The 18,949-nt window shown below is 33.3% G+C and overlaps 3 protein-coding genes across 3 annotated transcripts; 1 reads left to right on the forward strand and 2 right to left on the reverse strand.

The window, feature by feature from the left end:
* Window positions 1-397: 397 nt before the first annotated feature.
* On the reverse strand, window positions 398-4,058 carry LOC108222067 (D-xylose-proton symporter-like 3, chloroplastic). The gene is made up of 14 exons (XM_017395953.2): window positions 3,805-4,058; window positions 3,628-3,716; window positions 3,367-3,445; window positions 3,183-3,242; window positions 3,026-3,092; window positions 2,777-2,901; window positions 2,575-2,676; window positions 2,111-2,488; window positions 1,928-1,975; window positions 1,586-1,648; window positions 1,424-1,504; window positions 1,207-1,305; window positions 816-953; window positions 398-714 (listed from the first exon to the last, which is right to left on the reverse strand). Exons 1-14 carry the CDS (start codon window positions 3,838-3,840, stop codon window positions 580-582), a joined length of 1,500 nt encoding a protein of 499 aa, XP_017251442.1. The 5' UTR covers window positions 3,841-4,058; the 3' UTR covers window positions 398-579.
* A 4,198-nt stretch (window positions 4,059-8,256) lies between these two features.
* On the reverse strand, window positions 8,257-15,357 carry LOC108224071 (transcription initiation factor IIA large subunit). Its single transcript, XM_017398620.2, has 11 exons — window positions 15,009-15,357; window positions 14,613-14,783; window positions 14,321-14,518; window positions 14,034-14,085; window positions 13,848-13,906; window positions 12,768-12,884; window positions 10,905-11,018; window positions 9,769-9,829; window positions 9,525-9,688; window positions 9,320-9,403; window positions 8,257-8,615 (listed from the first exon to the last, which is right to left on the reverse strand). Exons 1-11 carry the CDS (start codon window positions 15,132-15,134, stop codon window positions 8,592-8,594), a joined length of 1,170 nt encoding a protein of 389 aa, XP_017254109.1. The 5' UTR covers window positions 15,135-15,357; the 3' UTR covers window positions 8,257-8,591.
* A 1,490-nt stretch (window positions 15,358-16,847) lies between these two features.
* LOC108221751 (uncharacterized) lies at window positions 16,848-18,233 on the forward strand. Its single transcript, XM_017395609.1, has 2 exons — window positions 16,848-17,606; window positions 17,688-18,233. The coding sequence occupies exons 1-2, from the start codon at window positions 16,848-16,850 to the stop codon at window positions 18,231-18,233; spliced, it is 1,305 nt and encodes a 434-aa protein (XP_017251098.1).
* The last annotated feature ends 716 nt before the right edge of the window (window positions 18,234-18,949 follow it).

Genomic DNA, 18,949 nt, shown 5'->3' on the forward strand with positions numbered 1-18,949 from the left:
AGATAATTTGCAAACTTCTTAAATCCGTCCTTTTGAGCGGCTTTATACAAAGTGGCAACACAAAGACCTTCTGATTCACTAGCAAAACTTTCAGAATATTCAAAAATCTCTCTGCTCCTTGGAGTAGGGTAACGTTTATTTTGTTCTGGTTTTAGGGAATTTTTAGTCAGTTTTGAACTTTTGGATCTACGTGCAGCAGATCTGGAGAAGGCACCAGTGTTTTCTAGTGATTCAACAAACTCCATCCTTTGGCAACATCCCATATTTAGGCAGATTTATATTAGAGAGCTCCACCAAACAACATTAGCATAATATTGAAATATTACAGATTCCAGATTTTCGCTGTTGGTTATTTGCTAATGACCGAAAGCTGGATTGACAAAAGATTAGAAAATAGTTGATGACAAAGTAAAAGATTAATTTGGTATTTACTTGCAAGAAACAAGATAAAAAATAACTAAAGCAAACCATGTTAAATGTAATACACTAGAGACTGGAGAAATTTACATGCCACTAAGAAACCTTCATTGCCTACAGAAAAATTGAAATATGTAATGTTGATTATTGCTTGATTAGCTTTCAAGTCAAGATTTTTCTTTCAATTTCTTCCAAGGTCAAACCCTTTGTTTCCGGGACTTGGAATATGACAAATGCAAGTGCAACGAGAGAAATTACTCCAAAAAGTAAAAATATGTTTCCAGCACCCAAATATTCCTGAAGAACCAAGGGAAAGATGAATGGATATGTGCAACAGACGTTTATAATCTTGGTCTAGAATCAATGGACTAAAAGATTCAGGGCAATGTACACAATACCTTCAATGCTGGAAAAGCTAGGGTTACAACTGCATTTGAACCGAAGTTTGTAAAAACTGCAAGACTAATGCCCCTCCCTCTTGTTCGAAGTGGGAATACCTCGGACACCATAAGCCAACTAATTGGTCCAAAAGATGCCTAATAATACATTCATAATACAGTAGAGATTAGACACACAACCTGAATTCAATTCAGCAACTGACAGAAAAATACAATAACAAATGATGGCCACTTTATAAAGAAAATTACATTTTTCTCTACCTCTTCAAAATTCAATGTAAGAAAACAAGTAGTAGATAACTAGTTTTACAGAGAAACACACACTTATTTTGCCAGTAGTGCATGAACATCACTCAGATGAATAAAAATGAAGACATCACAGTGCCAATACCTGGTAGCAGCCAACATACATAAGAAGAGAAATCAAAGCAACTGCAGGGAACCGTTGCAGGACTTTGAAATATGCTGAAAGGAGAAATAACGAAATGGTCTGCAGCACGAAATAGAAGGAAACAATAACATAACTTTCCATCATTTTCTGTTTAGATACAATACACATGTGCATACAGGCTAGAATTTAAATGAGGATGAAGTGATTAGTCGCATACTATTCCACTGACACCTCCAATTAGCAATGGTTTTCTGCCTAGCTTATCAACTTGAACAACAGCTATTCCTGTCATCACCAACTGCAGATACATAAATAAAATAACATATAAAAGAACCTGAATTTGTTCTCATTTTCCCGAGCTGAAATTCAAGTCACATACCTTGAAGACACCAATAAGGACTGAGACTTTCGTTGCATCAGAAGCCGCAGAGAATCCTGCAGTCTTCAATAGCATAATCACACAATTACAGATACATCAAAATGCCTTCATTCATTTTGATATTATAGACAATTTAGAAAGTACCAGTACCAATATCTTCAATTTTTTTTAATTATTAGATAATCACATATTCACATGTATCACTTTTTTGGGTTTGAGTGAGGGTGATTGAATCTGATTAGGTGAGTTATATTTGATTCTGAGGGAGGATGAGAAGATTGCACGAAAGCATAACATAAGAAAGTTACAGAATTTGCCTCACAAGTCACAACCATCAAATACCTGAAGGATTGAACCCGCATAATAGAGAACGCTTGGTTGTCCTGTTATCTGTTGTAGTCATGTGGAATGTTAGTATATTTACCTAATTATCTTATTTATGGTAGAAAAAACTCACAAGACTTGATAGAAAAAACTGAACAGAAAGCAAATGAGATAGAACTATATGCCAAGGACAACATTTACCTGTTGAAACAGGACCAGACCCCCACCAATTATAAATGCTTTAAAATTTGGCCCTTGAACCACATCTAGGAAACTCCCCTCAGATTCTGGCTTATCAGATTGAGACTTTAGTGAAGTGAGCGCATCATCAATTTCCATTGCAGATAATTTATCACCAGGAGGTCTGCCTCTAAGTTTGCTCAATGCAAAAATAGCCTCCTCTTTGTAATTTTCTCTTGCCCCATTACCTCGAACTTCTCTTAAAAGTAACCAACGTGGAGAAGGAGGTAGAGTCCATGTACCTAATCCTATGACCAAAGCAATTGGAGCACTAAGTCCGAACATGTAGCGCCACCCTCCAACTTTATTTATTTCAAAACTACCTACAAAATAGCCCAACTGAAGAAACATTCAATACAGTTTAAAGTACATCTGAACAGTTTGGGTTGAGGATGAAAGGTGTCAACAAGTTCAACACATCTTACCAACATTCCCAATACTATTAATAGTTCTTTCAGAGAAATTAGAGTTCCACGAATTTGAGATGGACAAGTCTCTGATATATATAGAGGAGCCCCGTGCAAAGCCTGTAAAACGCTATCAATCTGAATCAGATTATCTGATTGAAAAATGTTCCAGAAAATCACATTGAACCAGAAAGCAATGCGTATCTCCAGGGAATCTCACCAGACCAATGCCAAAGCCGTAGATTACACGACCAAGCAAAAGAATAATAAGGCTTGGAGCATATGCTGCTGTAAGACCACCAAGCAGGTAAAATATGGCTGCTAGCATAAGCTCTCTCCTCCTCCCTGAAAAAAAGACAATTCACTAATTCAGAGATGATAAGAATATCTAAAATGTGACATGCAGAATCTTGCAATTTGAGAAAAAATAAAAATAAAATTACACATCTGCTATTAGGCAATAAATCACCTATTACATCAGCAATTGGGTAGATGAGAACTGAACCAAATAAAGCTCCATAAAGGGAGCCGCTTACCTGCACTCAGAAGAGGACCTACATTTATGCATGATCAAAAATTAAAGGAATTGTGTATACAACAATATGACTCCGAGAGAGTGAACGTACAACAAGACCAAGTTGGAAAGGTGCAAGGTTGAACCAAGTTGTGCCACTAAGCTTAGGTGACTGTAAAATCATGAACCAGAAGAGAATTCACTTTGAGACAAATACCTAATACAGAGTCTGGGAAACAAATTTAACGCGTGATATTGAAAAGCAACCGGGAGCCTATAACAGACTAAACGTGCACCTGCAACGAAATGGTAGCACCAGAGGTTGCACCTACGTCATAGCCATATAACAAGCCGCCCAAAGCCGGGAACAGAAACCTGAATTATTCACTCGCATACAAATTATAAGTTCATTCCATACCGGACCAACAAAACTATCCATAAACAACCTGATGATAAAGATTAACAACGTTCTTACAAGAGAAATTCGTGAATAATTTTGCAAAATCATCCCTAAATTTACAAAAATAAAAATAAAGAAAAATGAAAGAAGCACTCACGGTAAAATAACAGAAGACCAATTAAAATCCTCAAAAGACGTGGATTCAAAAGAAGCAACTGAATTTGTTTCCTCATCAAATTGTTTAATCTATCAAGCACCACCAAACCAACAATTCAGAATCGTAATGTGCGAAACGTTTCTTGAAGAAAACATTGCAGGATTGTAGATTAGTCACCTTCATAAACGAGTTGCCGCCAGAGTTCTTGAGCATCTTCTTGAATATTCCCGAGAGAATTTAAGAAATGGGAGCTGCGGGGTTTCTTTATTGCATGGCAAATTGAGTTGAGATAAATTGTAGAGGTTATTCAAAGGAGGTTGAGAAATGCTACTTCCGATTATGAGGGAGAGAATACAGCTTGAGCTGTTTTAACATGGATGATTTTTGTGGTTTCAGATTATTACGGCTCGGACGTAAAAGTACTCAATTTTTTAGGTTGAGGGCATATTCAATTCGGAATCTAATGAATGTAGTAGTAATACACGAAGTATGAGATTTTGATTTTGTGCGGATTCTTGATAAAATGTCGCAGAGTTGATAGGATCTAAGTACAATGCTTCAAAATCCCATTAATTTTGGTGGGATTTCAAAAAACTTATAATACACTGAACAATGCCACAAAATCCATCATTTTATGAAATGAAAAAAAATCCATCAGCATTTGAATACCATCAGATTTAATACCATCAGATTTTAATGCATTTTAAACAATCCCAATTGAATACCATCGGATTTTAAAGCATAATTTAAAATCCCAATTGAATACCACCAGATTTTGTAGCATAATTTAAAATCCCAATTGAATACATCAAGATTTTAATGGATTTCAAACAATCTCAATCGAATACCCTCGGATTTCATGAATGCAAAAAAAATCTTTAATATCTCAATCCAATACACCCCTCTAATTCTAAGGAATTATATTTGAATTTGATTCCATGTGGATCATAGTGATTAGTGGATATTAGGTTAATTAGTAATTGCTATTGCAGAGTCCGTGAATTTGAACAAACACAAAATAATTCCTAATATCAAAAAATTTCGTGGGATCTCTATAAATATAAAATACTTATAACAATCTCTTAAAATTTATTATTTAATAAAATCAAAAATATTATCATTTAATTGTAATGAATTTTCAATATCTCAATATACCAGATTTTTAGACATAATTTGAAATTCCTATTTAATATCATCAAATTTTTAGGATAATTTGTACTCTTAATTAAAACTTGAAAATTTGAATATATTTTTTAAAATCTAAATCAAACACGTGTGGATTTCAAGAATATAATTTCATAAAACATCTAATTAAATATATTCCTGAGTCTCGTGTTTAAGAAAAATCAATCCTTTAAAATGAAGTGTTAGAATCATTTAAGTTTTACTGCTGAGCCCCAAATTTTAGATAGATTCTTTACATCAAATCTAAATATACATTTTTGGCATCGTTGTTTGTTCAAAAATAATTTGATTATTTCAAAATATAATATATAAAGAGAAAATGGAATATCAGATAAACCTGATATTTCTTATACGAGGTTAAACTCTGAAACCGAGGACCTAGTGCATGTTGTTCGGATTTATGTTATACATAAATTATATGGTATACATTTGTTGTTTTGTGTTTATGAACTGAACTCTTGGTATCTTAAAAAAGAATATAGACGAATGCGTATAAAAGAGAAAAAAGCGTGTAGTTTAACCTGATATAAGAACACTGTTTATATAAGGTTAATCTGATATTCCTTATTCTCATATATAAATACAACATTTTTTGCATGTGCAATTCTGCAAGGGAACCTAATTAATACTAGAAATAAGACTCGGAGTTCAATGACTAAGAATTGTAAGATGAACATAACCCTTATTATATTATATATTTAAGTAATAAATATCAAATCAAATTGAATACGATTCAAAATAATCACACTCGATTTTTTCTATATCCAATAAAATTGATTTAAATTTTACGTGAACCCGTCAATTTTAATTGAATCGAATGCAACATGAAAATAATGATTTAGTCACCTTCTAACTTCCACCGCGGCAAAATATTTATTTGAATCCAAACGTCATCTAGTCTCACATCTTTGGTCAACAGCTTTGATCGCCCCACAAAAATAACAAAAATAAAATCAAATATGTCAAATAAAATAATGATAATGAACAAATAATCACATCCGTACGTGTCAGATAATTCACATGCATCGGTATATACACATATATAATCCAATGATTTACGTATATAATCTCCTATCTAATTATATATAAACAAATAACACAACAATAATATACCTTTAAATATAAGCCGGATAATAGTATAAATTAAATAATTTAGAATTATAATTTCAATTATAATTCAATCACAATTTAAAACATTTAATTTAATCAAACTAAAATATCTCCTAAAGTCGAGTGATCTGAAAATCAACAACAAATCTTTTTTCTAAATAATAAAATTCATTCGTCAAAACAACAGTTGTTTGTCAAAATGTCAACTTGTCAAATCATCAAATTTAGATGATATAACTTGTTTCGTGATCCTTCAACCTTGAGGTTTAACTTGTACAACATTTCCCCATATATCATTCAAGGTGCATCTGAGATACAACGTCATGAAATTTTATTTTGAAATTAATCTTTTACCGGAGTATAATTTCAAAAGCTCAAGTCCATCATGTTTTTAAGTAGTTAGTATCAAAACCTGAGGTCGCATCTGTCTATGTCTTCGGAACTCTAAAAATTTATTCTAGAATGTTAATGCGATATTATAATTAGTCAATTGTACATAATATTAGATTAGAATTAGTCAATAATATTTAATTATTTTTCGTGAAAAACATTTATCTTCGTAAGAAACTTTTGGCTCCCAATCTGATAATCCTCTTTGTATATAATTAGATCGAGATTAGTTTTCTTTTTTTTTACTGAGCATTTTAATAAATACAACTTTATTCAATAAATATACAGTGACTTAAAAAAAATCCATTAATTTATAGTCACCGACAATTTATAATAAAAAAATAATCTCTGCAATTTAAACATCAACATTTGTAATAATATTATAAATAAGTTTAATCCGAAATAAAAATTGATTTTCAGAAATAAATAACAACTTCCGGAATTTAAATAGTTTTTATAACAATTGTTGCAACACTCTGAATAAATACAATCCCGAAATTACATCTGAACGTATCAGATAATTCACATTCAGATAATTCACATGCATCGGTATTTAAATATATATAATTCAATATAACCTCTTATCTTATTATATATTAGTAATCACATCAGCACGTACCAGATAATTCAGATGCATCAATATATATATATATAATTCAATGATTTATGTATATAATTTCCTACCTGATTATATACAAATAAATAACAAAACAATAATAACGTTGGATATAATCCCTATAAAAAATATAAAACTTGTACTCTGAGGTATTTGTTTGATCTTTATGGTGATTTTAGTAACCATCTTGATACCGTTTTCAGTTCAATGACCAACTTGATACATTAAATTCAGTTCAATGACCAACTAGATAATTAATCCATTTTTTAATCATGTCGAGGTTAAAGTGAATCGCTTAAAAAAATTAATGTGGACTAGAAAAAGTTTGATAAGCATCTGTATCATGAACGATACGCATGGGTACATAATAGCACGCAAGTGTGAAATACTCCCCCGTCTCAGTATATAAGTCTTTTTTGACTAGTCAAATTGACTATATTTTAACTGAAATTTTTAGATATTATATAATTGAAAATTTTTTAAAAAATATCATCAAAAGGTAAATCAAGTCTATTTTAATATGTAACTTTTTATTTTGTAAAATAACAAATACATATTTTTTAATAGCTGGTTAAAAATTAGTCAATTTGACTCTTGGGAAAGCAAAACGCAAAAGAGACTTATAAATTGAGACGGAGGAATTATGAAAGAGTTAAATTAGACATGAGTTACCTGTTAATCCTGGTCCGAGTTGGATTTTTCAATCTCATGTAATTAATTTGTTCTATTGCAGCTCTAGCTTAAATTTGTTCTCTGACATCAAATTATTATTAATGTTATGCTGTGAAGTGAAATCAGTAGTAAAATTGTCCTATGGCCTATACTATAAATCTGCTCTGACATGTTTCCCTAATAAAACCAATGTACCCCATCCCCTAATAAAAGCAATGATCGGACTAATTTGTCCACTGCAAAAACTTCAGGATACGTAAACCAGTTGCAACAACCTCACATTTGAAAAAAAGTCAGTATGAAGTTGTACCAAAATTCTGTTTTCTGTGACAATAATATTCCCAAAAACACAAATAAAAGCAATTTTTTGTTTTTGAAATCGTAAATACAACTTTTGGGAAAACAAATTCAAACAGAAACCATTAAAGTCGAGCTGTATAACAACCATTAAAGTCGAGCTGTATAACAACCCATGTACTTGCCCCATATCTGCCTATTGTCCCAAGTATTTGAACACCTTTCACACTCACTATAAAATTTAAGCTTCACAAGACACATATTGCAGCATGGAGACAAGACTGATGATATAATTTTCTCCCACTGCGGCACATTTAAATATTAAGCTGATTTTTTTTCAATGAAATATGCAAAGAGAATTGATACGGTTCAAGTTGAATTAACAAAAACATCCCAGAATGTAATATGCACTACATATCCCATAAGCAAGTAACAATCTTCAAGAAATTCGCTGAAACATCCATCTACGGCCAAAAAACAATCTCATCATTTATGTACATCTGGCCAACCAACAGTTCATCATTCTGATCACCTGTGTTCTCGTTTTTTTTTTCTTTTTCTTTTTGCTAAGTGTTCCTCAGAGTTCTCACTTAATAATATAAGTAAACACAAACTACGAGACACACCCATCTAAACCGCCAGACTTGCTATCCAATGGCCAGCTGCTATCTCATTAGACGCACTTCCAGAATAATTAGAAATCAAACTCTCCATTTGCCTGATGAAAAGAACCAAACCCATAAATGGATATAGCAGCGAAAAAGAATTGATAACACAAACTCTTGTTTATCGGAGTAATAGGGTAAATCATCTTACTGAATCTCTAAGCTTTGATCCTCTGGACAAATGAACATGGGAAACTAATCCTTCAACATTCTAATTAAGTCATTATGAATAGATATATGACATGCATCAATTAGGACAGATGTTGAAATTTTATTATTTAACTTTGGTTTTTTATTTAGAGTAACCACTTAAGGTCGCACTTCTTTTAATTCATTACTAAATCATTTTGCATTTTATATTATACTAGACTCCGGTAAAAAAAGAGCAGTTTTAGCCTTCTATTGAGTACAATATGTCTCATTTGTGCTGATAGACATAAATGGAAAGATGATCTAAAAACCCTACAAAGAAAATATTTCTGGAAGAGAAGACTTTTTATCCAAAATCAGAAAGGCTGAAAGAATAATAATTGTTGAACCACAAAATTGCCACACTTCCATTTCCCTTAATATATTATGTACTAGGTTATGTATAAAAGTGCCACACTGAATATATAATCTTAACCTGCCATTTTCTTAGGGAAGGACTCAACAACAAAAATTACTTTAAGGATTAGTTTCCCGAATTCTTTTATTCAAGGATCCAAGTCAAACTTTTATGATTCGAAGTGAACATTTAAATACAAAAAAACCACACCTTATTGAACAGGATGTCTTTGTTGTTAATGTGCATAATGCCATCCTTCAAAGTGCACTTCCACTTGCTCTTGGTTCGAGTAACCTGAACACAGAGTATAATATTATTTCAAAGGACTACAACAGCATAGCTCTGATAACTCAGTCTGTTTTATGAGAGAGGAAAAAATAAATCATATCCATATGCAAAATACAAATCATACTACCTTGTCAAACTGAGCAAGAACCAAATGTTGTGTATTTAGGTCCTCTCCTTGATCTACATCATCCAAATCGTCATCATCATCATTCTCATTCAAAGGTTCATCATCATCCTCCTCATCTAGAACGTCATTCTGGGCGACAGCTGCTGGGGTTGCTGCTTGTAGCTCTAATGAGACGTTAAAAACAGAGTTATAGTTAACAGATGAGACCCCTCGAATATAACCATACAGCATGAAATGTCATTACCTGGAGCTGGAGTGTTCACTATATTATAGTCTTCGTTGACAACTCCTTGATAATTGAATATCTTCAATAGATAGTCAAAAATCCCATTAGTATATTAATAAGAATATATACTTTATATTTCATCAAGCAGCTTCTTACATTATCAAACAGTAATAAGAAGATTATCGGACCATGTAACTTATCATGATGTCTGTTATATAATGTTATACCACTCAAGATTCAAAGTCATAAACCTTATAATTCTCTAATAAAGTTTCTCGGCTTATCTTAAGTCTAATGGTTCCAATTTCCATAGCTAGCAAAATACTATTACTAGGAGAGAGTAAGAAAGATATACACATTAAACTTCAAATTTCCAAATTTGCTCAACGAATTCTATAACTCTAGAGAAAAATGTGATTAATTATGTTTACAAATTATGAATAGGTTCCTCTATTTTTGATAAGAGGTGGCACAGAACAAATTTGACAGCACGAAGCTATTTTACAAAGTTACCATGTTGGTTTGAAGCAAAGACTGTGTCTTTTACAGGAGAAAAATGGAACGTGATACATGATGCTTGTAAATTAATAAAAAAATGCCAATAGAGAGATAAAGAGGGATTGCAGAAAAAGAAAAGGAAGTTCAAACAAAAAATAGGACAAAGATGAGTAAGCAAACTGAGAGATCAAAGAAGTTAGGCCAATAGGACATCAAGGAAGGTACCAGCCTTTATTCAGTAGGTGCAAAAACAATTTGATCCAACAATTAATACTTTAGATTATATCAATAGGGAATTAACGTGAAGGGCAACATTCTTCAAGAGTTACAATTTTAAATTTTCAGTATGGGGTCTAGTTACACCCCCAACAACAGCAGAGAGAACCTGCACAAGTAGAAAGCTTCTTATGTCCCCAAAATTCTAAAGCCCTGTTAATTTTTAGACCCTGAATATTATAATATTATATATATGTTCTAAATAAAAACTCACATGTTAAATTTTAAACAGCGAGCAGCAGCGAAAAAATTCACAAGCGAAAAAAAATTAAAACTCTATAGCTTAAAAGAAACAGCTCTATATTTTGTAAGGAAAAACATGAAAAAGCCCATAACTAATTAATTAACTTTTTCACAGATTTATAAAAGAAACGGCTCACATTTGGTGTCGAGAGTGCATCATCATATGGATCAGGAGTAGGTCCATCCACTTGTGGAATCCTAGAAGACATGCTTACACCTCTTCCAAACTCTAGATTAGCAGCTGTGGCCTCCTGAGAAATGAAGCCTTGTTTAAAAAATGACCCCCGAGAATATTTATCTACCAAAACTAAAACATATAGGAGAAGGAGATGACCATAAGAAAAATGAACATGCAAAATAATAAATGGATAGATGATCAAGTCAACAGAAGGTCCATATGCCACATAAATGAAACTTACATATAGCTGTGACGTAGGCAGCATAAATAAAACAATATACAAGTCCCAACATATATGTACCCATATATATTTAGAGCATAGAACATAATAGGCAGACTTAACCTCTCTATCTCAAGTAGTTATTAAATTGTTCAGGAACTGGGTACAAAACAGCACCGTACGCAAAAGAATCATCATCTCTCATAATCATCTTCTATTATCTCGAAAATTGGATGGGATGATTCGCAACCCGTCATTATTATTTTTAGTCAAATAGTGGTAAAATCGAACTAGAAGCTATGGGCTCTAATTGTGTCATATTCTCTACCTGAAATAGTTCTCCCTGCATTTTTTTATATTTATTCCCTAGTTTATAAATATTTGGAGACTCATCCTGTAACACAGTAGATATCCATCAATTAACTATTGTAGGGTCATGTTCCAGAGAGAACCATTAGAGAGAGAACCATAGAACCCTTACTTTGTTAAGTAAGGGTTCTGCAGCAGAACTTAAGTATTAGTTGGGGTTCTGCAGCAGAACTTCACAAAAAAAATGCAATATCTATGGATTACATTTTTAAATTATTTTTGAACACACACAACGATGAAAAAACATGAAAAAAACATGTATTTTAGATTTAGATCCTAAAAATCTATTTAAAATTTAGGGTTCTGCAGCAGAACCCTAGTGGTTCTATGGTTCTATTTTAAGGAGTGGTTCTCTCTTGAGCGCGACCCAACTATTGTAAGCTCATGGAATATGAAAATATGTTCTACTCTGTCAATATGGTGCATACCAACTCTTTACAAGCTTCCTATTGAGGTCACTTTGTTAATTACCCAAAAGGCTACTATCCACCCATAAACATTATGAAGCCCAACCTCTAACCACTTACAAAGCTTCATAATACTAACATTCACCTTTAGTTAGAAACAGTCCTCACAGCAAAATTGAAGGGTAACCATAAAGATGAAACCAATGTACACTAGTAGGCTTATCACGCCTTAGCCTATGGATCATGACCACTCATCAAAAGGTTATGCAACCTACATTAGCTCATGTTGCTTGAGCTAATCATACAGAAAGTCCAGCAGTGTCTTACCCTGACAATCAACTAAAATAATGATCTTCACTCAGCAACTATATTATCATGTCTTTAAAAGATGGATGTAGCCCCATGTTGACATCTTTAGTTTGGAGTGGGTCATTAACTTCTACTTTGTAACTAATAATTTTTTTTTGTGAAGGTCACAACACTAGTACAAGGGTCGCCACTTGAATGATTACTATGCATTTTCTGTTCTCTAATTACTATCCCAAAGTTGTCTTATTATGATAATTTAAATTGGTCACAGAAGTTACAAGTTGCTAGATTAGAAGAGTGAGGTGATTCCAAATTTACAATTGGTAACTTTCATTTAGTAGCATCCTTTTCAATATTCAAACTACATCTATATTGCATCTAGGGCAGTCATGATGCGGTGAAGTACAAAAACAAATATATATATATATATATATATATACATATATAATGACGGAAGACCTCATTGGCGGCGCACTGTATTACAACAATAATATGGAAAGGCAAATAACGTAATCACCTTCGATGCATCTAATAAAGCATCTCCTGCTCCATCCTGTTGTGGTATATATCCATTATTATATTGTGAAGGGAAATCACCCCTCTTTCGCTTTCCAGCAGACATTGTGAAGAAATCCTAAAATTTAACCAAATGACAATATCAATTCTGGCACTATTACATTTTAAAGCAGTAAAAATCATTTAACAAAGTATTAAATTAGTAAAGACATATATAACATCATCATCAACACTATAGATCAGGTTCGACAATAATGTATCAGCTGAGCAATCATTTATGACGATTAGGATAACATTTATTTAGAACAACATTCAAAGTCAAGTTGGTTATTGAAGGATATAAGTAAATATGTAGTCAACTCTTTGTTATATTTAGGACAATACAAGAATTTAGATATATAATATTTGTTATCTAGTAGAAATCTTATTTGGAATTTAGACATTGTCACTACAAGTTTTCTTTTATTCAGTAATCATACTTGCTCTCCAGATTTCAAAATGTTCCAAAAAAGAGTTGTGATATTCTATATTTAAAAGATTCGAATTTATTATAAACTAAAGAATAATTGAAAAATTAAAGATTTATTTCTCCTACTTTGGCTAAAATAGGCTTCATGCTGTGTACAAACCTCTTTTAACCTTTCCCTGCATCAGATATATCTAGGCAATTTCAGATTTCTTGACAATCAGCACATTAAATTTGGAAAATACCAAAGGTAAATCTTTTTGCTGACTGATCATACTTGTTTCTTGCTGTCCTGTTCAGAATTCAATGTCTTCGTGTCTTTTATTTAAAATATTTACCCATTAAAGTTATTATGTCTATTGGGCTTCTATCACGTCAAAATTGTCTTCTTTAAACATCAACGTTTTTGTTTTATTGCTGTATATTCAGAATTCAATGCCTGTGCCTTTAACATGCTCATAAAAACTTTTCTCCCGCCTGTAGACGTAATCATGCCAAAGATATATTGGGCTTATATGACGTACGGCAAAATTGCCTATTTTAAACATCAATACCAGTATACCACCCTGGCTCTTTGACAGGATCTTTTCAATCTTAATGACAGATTATAGTCACCTGCGTAGTTGGCTCATGAGAAGCTCCTCTCTCAATCTCTTCACGCCCTTCATCGTAAGCTGAAAAGGATATGTAATGTCATCAATCTTTTACGTATATACTTTCCGCAATAGTGTCTTGACAGATACACAGCTATTCAGTGGGTACATATAACAAGTTATGATGCAGTTATATGTAATTCCTTACCAACATTAACATCAAGCGGGGGCCTTTGGTTCAACCAGGGAGCAGGTGGTTGCTGCAAGAGGAAAGTAAAATAGTCACTTTCTGATATCTTTGTATATAGAATCCTATATATATAATGTTGTTTGTTCACCATTCATACAGAAGATTAAAAAAGTTTACAAAAACTAAATAACATTCCGTTTCGAAGAAAAATTATAGCAGACCCTACATAGCCATAATAAACATTACATTTAATGCAAAAAATTCATGAACATATACTACATAAACAAATATAACACAATATCTACCATAAATTGGCTCGGTCGTCCAGGTTTCATCTCAGAAACTCCACCAGCATTCTCAGAAGGGTACTCCCCAGGAGTAAAAGGAGTACCACCCGTCGGAATGTTATAAAGCTCAGCTGTCCCAGGTGTCTGAACTGTTCCTGGCAAAGGCGTCTGACCCGACCCCGGTAATGGTGTCTGCATAGGAGTCTGCATTGGTGTCTGCACACACAATAACACAACATTTAACATAAAGTTCCATCTTTTACAATACAAAGAAAACTCAAAACACAATCCATAAAGTCCGACAACTCACGGGAGGAAACAGCATATCAGCAGTAGGTGTCTCATACTCCTCTGTCCCTTCATAAGGAACATTAAGATCATGAACTGGAGTAATCGGACCTCCAGGTGCCAACCTGGGAGCAGCAGACCTCTCAATTGGCCCCAATATTGAACCAGCTTGCATCATCTTGGCTTCCCACAGCTAAATTCCACAACACAAAAGTCAAAACCTCGATATCCACAATTCTATCCACATCAATTCAATAGAAAACACAAAATCCAACATCAAACCCTAATTAAACCTAATCAACAACTCCCACACAATTCAAACACAATAAACTTCAATTCACCAACAACACAATCACACAATCAACAAACAAACACAAAATCAAACACAACATATAGTAATCTAGGGTTCAAAAATTACTCCTTGAAGCTCGAGAAGAACGGCGTCTCCGGGGCCGCCGTTAGAAACAAACTCATCGCGAATCTTATTGATAACATCTTCGATGACTTGGATGTAAACGCCGCTCGTCGCCGTCGAACTCGCCATTTATCCGATAAATCGGAGTTGAATTGTGCGCGAAATTGATGAAAAATTAAGACAGTACAGATCTCGGCGAGGAGAGAGTGGTGTTAATTGTGCTGAGAATTGTTTGGGAGTGTAAAGCTGGGAGAGATTTATAGAGAGAGATGTGGAGAGAGAGAGGAGAGAGATTGGGGCGGAACAGAAAAGAAATATAAGGGGGGATGAGAATATAAATAGGTTTGCATCCGTTTATATGAGTGGGTCTACGTGTTGCTTTTCTATTTGTTGCCTCCCCTACATCCTTTTCTACAACAGATGCACCTGTTTATTTATTCACTAGCCCACCAGCCCATTTCATTTGCCTCACACTGATCGTCGGGTAAAAAACGGAAATCGGACTTAGTCGACAAAACCCGTCTAGCGATTAATCGGATAATCGGAAATTAATAGGAGTGATTAATCGGAGCACTAATCGGAATCAATTTAATATTATTTTATATTTATATTTACAATAGATTTATAATCATATAATTCTATAAATTAAAAAAATCAATGATTTTATCCACAAAATATCCATTTTCTAAATATTTAGATCAATTCATCCCATAAGACAATAGTACAATGTGTCTTAAGATTAATTTTTAATTTTTAAATTCTTTTAGCTATGACTTTTAATTTTTTTAAATTTACCAATTTTTACCGATTTTACCGTCTTTTGACCGATTAATCCCGTCTTTGACCGATTTTTCAAAAAAATGATTTTTTCAACAATTAATGCTTAATCGAGACGGTGGCCGACCGAACGGCGATTAATCCCGATTAATCGACGACTTTTAGAACACTGCTTGATACTACACAAAACCTATTTCTTTTTTCAATTTATTCTTGTAAAAATTAGGAAAATTATCAGACTTTAATCGTAAAAAAGTTAAAACTAGGATTTATTACATTAATTCAATTTAATTTTATATTTAATTATATATATATATATATATATATAATTAAGAAGTGGAGATTTAATGTTATTAGTTTTTTCTTTGAATAATACATTATTAACTCCTTTATTTTAAGGATTATTGACTCAATTTATCATTTCTTCCTGGATTAGATCAAAACAGAAAAGTGGCCTCACTAACAATTTGCAATCTCAAACGCTATATTGTAGAGCATTCATACTTTTTCTATTTCTTAACTCAAGATCGTCTAATATTTTCAAACCCTAAACGCTATTTTTCATGTAGTGGGAAAAGACGATGTTTTGTAATAATTTTCAAAACTAAACATAACACTAGGTAATGTTTTTCAACGAAATTCAAATACTAGATTATTAGCGTGCGTTTATAAGTGATATTTTAGGTCATTTCTCACAATATAATATTTTAGACAACGATTGTGATACAATAACCTTTTCTCTAATTCTGATTCTGATAATTAAACTTATATATCTTGCGAATTAATATTTGTTTCATATTATTACACCCAGGAAATCCATTCATTGTGATCTATTCACATGAATCTGTTTAAAACTGCAAAAGCTTGTTTTTCGTTTGAAGTCTATATTTGTGCAATCTTGAGTACACATGTAAAATGCAGATTTCCTTAACCAAATCATTATAAAAAAACAAAAGCAGATTGACATTCACATGAACTGTCAAGTCCGGAAACAAGCAAACTCACCATCTCATCTCTTTAAAGTTACACTAATCAATGCTAAGCTTGAAAGAAGCGAAAATTACAATGTCATTGTCTAGCAATGGATTAGTGTCATGGATGTTGAGATTAATACTTATTTTTGGATTATATCTCTGCATTTTAATTTGCCTATTCTTCTTTAGCTATGAACCAAAATCCCTGTCTACAGACACTAACTTATCTCCTTATGATCCTGATACCAACGTTAGCCACTTGGTTATTGGCATTGCAAGTTCGTTTAAGTCGTGGAGATACAGAAAACCGTACATTGAATCATGGTGGAGGCCTAATGTGACGCGTGGTTTCATCTTTCTTGATAGAGCTCCAGACTATAAGCACCTTCCGTGGCCATCTTCTATGCCTCCCTATCGGATTTCAGAGGACACTTTGAGGTACAATGAGTTCAACAAGCACAAAGTACGACATGTCATCCGTATAACACGTGTGATTGAGGAAACATATAACGCAGAGAATGGAGATGATGTGAGATGGTATGTTATTGCTGATGATGATACTATACTTTTTGTCAATAATGTTGCAGAAGTTCTGAGAAAGTATGATCATAATAAGTATTTTTATGTGGGGATGCCTTCAGAGTGTATTGACTCCAATGCTGCATTTTCGTTTAAGATGGCTTTTGGAGGAGCTGGTTATGCTTTGAGCTATCCTTTGGCGAGGGCAGTTGCAAAGAATTTAGATTTGTGTCTTAAAAGATATCCAACTTTTTATGGAAGTGATCAGATTATGCATTCTTGTATTGCTGATCTTGGAGTTTCATTAACTCTAGAAAAAGGGTTTCATCAGGTAAACAAGTATAACTGTTAGTTTGATCTAATTTTTCTTCAACCTCTAGTTTCTTAGATGATAATCTGGCCATGGTTGCAGATTGATTTGCATCGAGACATATCTGGTTTACTCTCAGCTCATCCACAATCTCTTGCTCTTTCACTTCACCATCTTGATGCAGTAGACCCTATATTTCCTACCATGAATCGTATAGAATCAGTAAATCATCTCATGAAAGCAGCAAAAGTTGATGAATCAAGAGTACTACAACAATCCATTTGTTATGAAATTCACAAAAACTGGACTCTCTCCATCTCTTGGGGCTACTCCATTCATTTTTACGAGGCAATTATACCTTCAAGTATCCTGCAGGTTCCCTTGGAGACTTTTTCTCCTATCAGCAGAATGGCATGGCCAATCTATATGTTCAAAACTCGACGCCTATTAAACCATTCTTGTGAAGCTCCACATGTTTTCTTCTTCCATTCTATAGAAACAACTGAGGGGAGTCATCTTGAAATGATATACATTCGAAGTTCACCACGTGGATTACCTGCCTGTTTATCTACTGGCAATCACTCTGCAGATCATATCTCTGAAATCCGAGTCTTGGCACCAATCAGAAGGTCTAATGAGGTGGGATAAGTTCAATCAAGCTCTTGATATCTACATAAGTATTGTCTCCCTATAATTTCTATGTGTACCCTTTTCAGGACCGAAGCAGAAGAGAATGCTGTGACTATGTGGGAATGAGTATGAATAGTGCAACACTAAAGCTCAGGTCTTGCATGGAAGTTGAAACATTCTTTTGAATGTCGCAAGTAGTGACTAGAAGATGTAGCTGCATACCCTGTTTAGGATTAGCATTTTTGTATGAAAAATCAAATGTTAATTTATTATCAGATTTTTATGCATTTAATGATCAAACAGAATTTGCTGTTGGTTTTTTTTATTGGCTAAAAAGAACAAAGAAGGTAACAGTAAGCAACCAAGTCCATACATTATTACAATGCACTCTGAAATCTCAGTACTTGCTAGAAATTCTTCTTGCCCAGCGGCTGTGAGGTTTGCTTATTTGTCGGCATTGCAAGTGCCATAGCCCATAGGTTCTACTATATTAATAACTTGTTGCAGTTGAGAGGCCATGATTTTGTTGGATGGACTCGAATCATTGTCCATATGCCCCCTCTCACAACCTCAATCTTATCCTCTAGTATAAGAATCCACCTACTCTTGTTCGGATAGTTAGATTAATTTTTCCATTATAAAGTGAAGAATTCCTTCAATAGCAGCCTCAGACGAAAGGGCCCAGCAGCAACCTATGCATTTTTACAAGTAGAATTGTTAGAAAATTATGCTAA

This window comes from Daucus carota, chromosome 5 (genome assembly GCF_001625215.2).
Source record: "Daucus carota subsp. sativus chromosome 5, DH1 v3.0, whole genome shotgun sequence".
NCBI lineage: Eukaryota > Viridiplantae > Streptophyta > Magnoliopsida > Apiales > Apiaceae > Daucus > Daucus carota.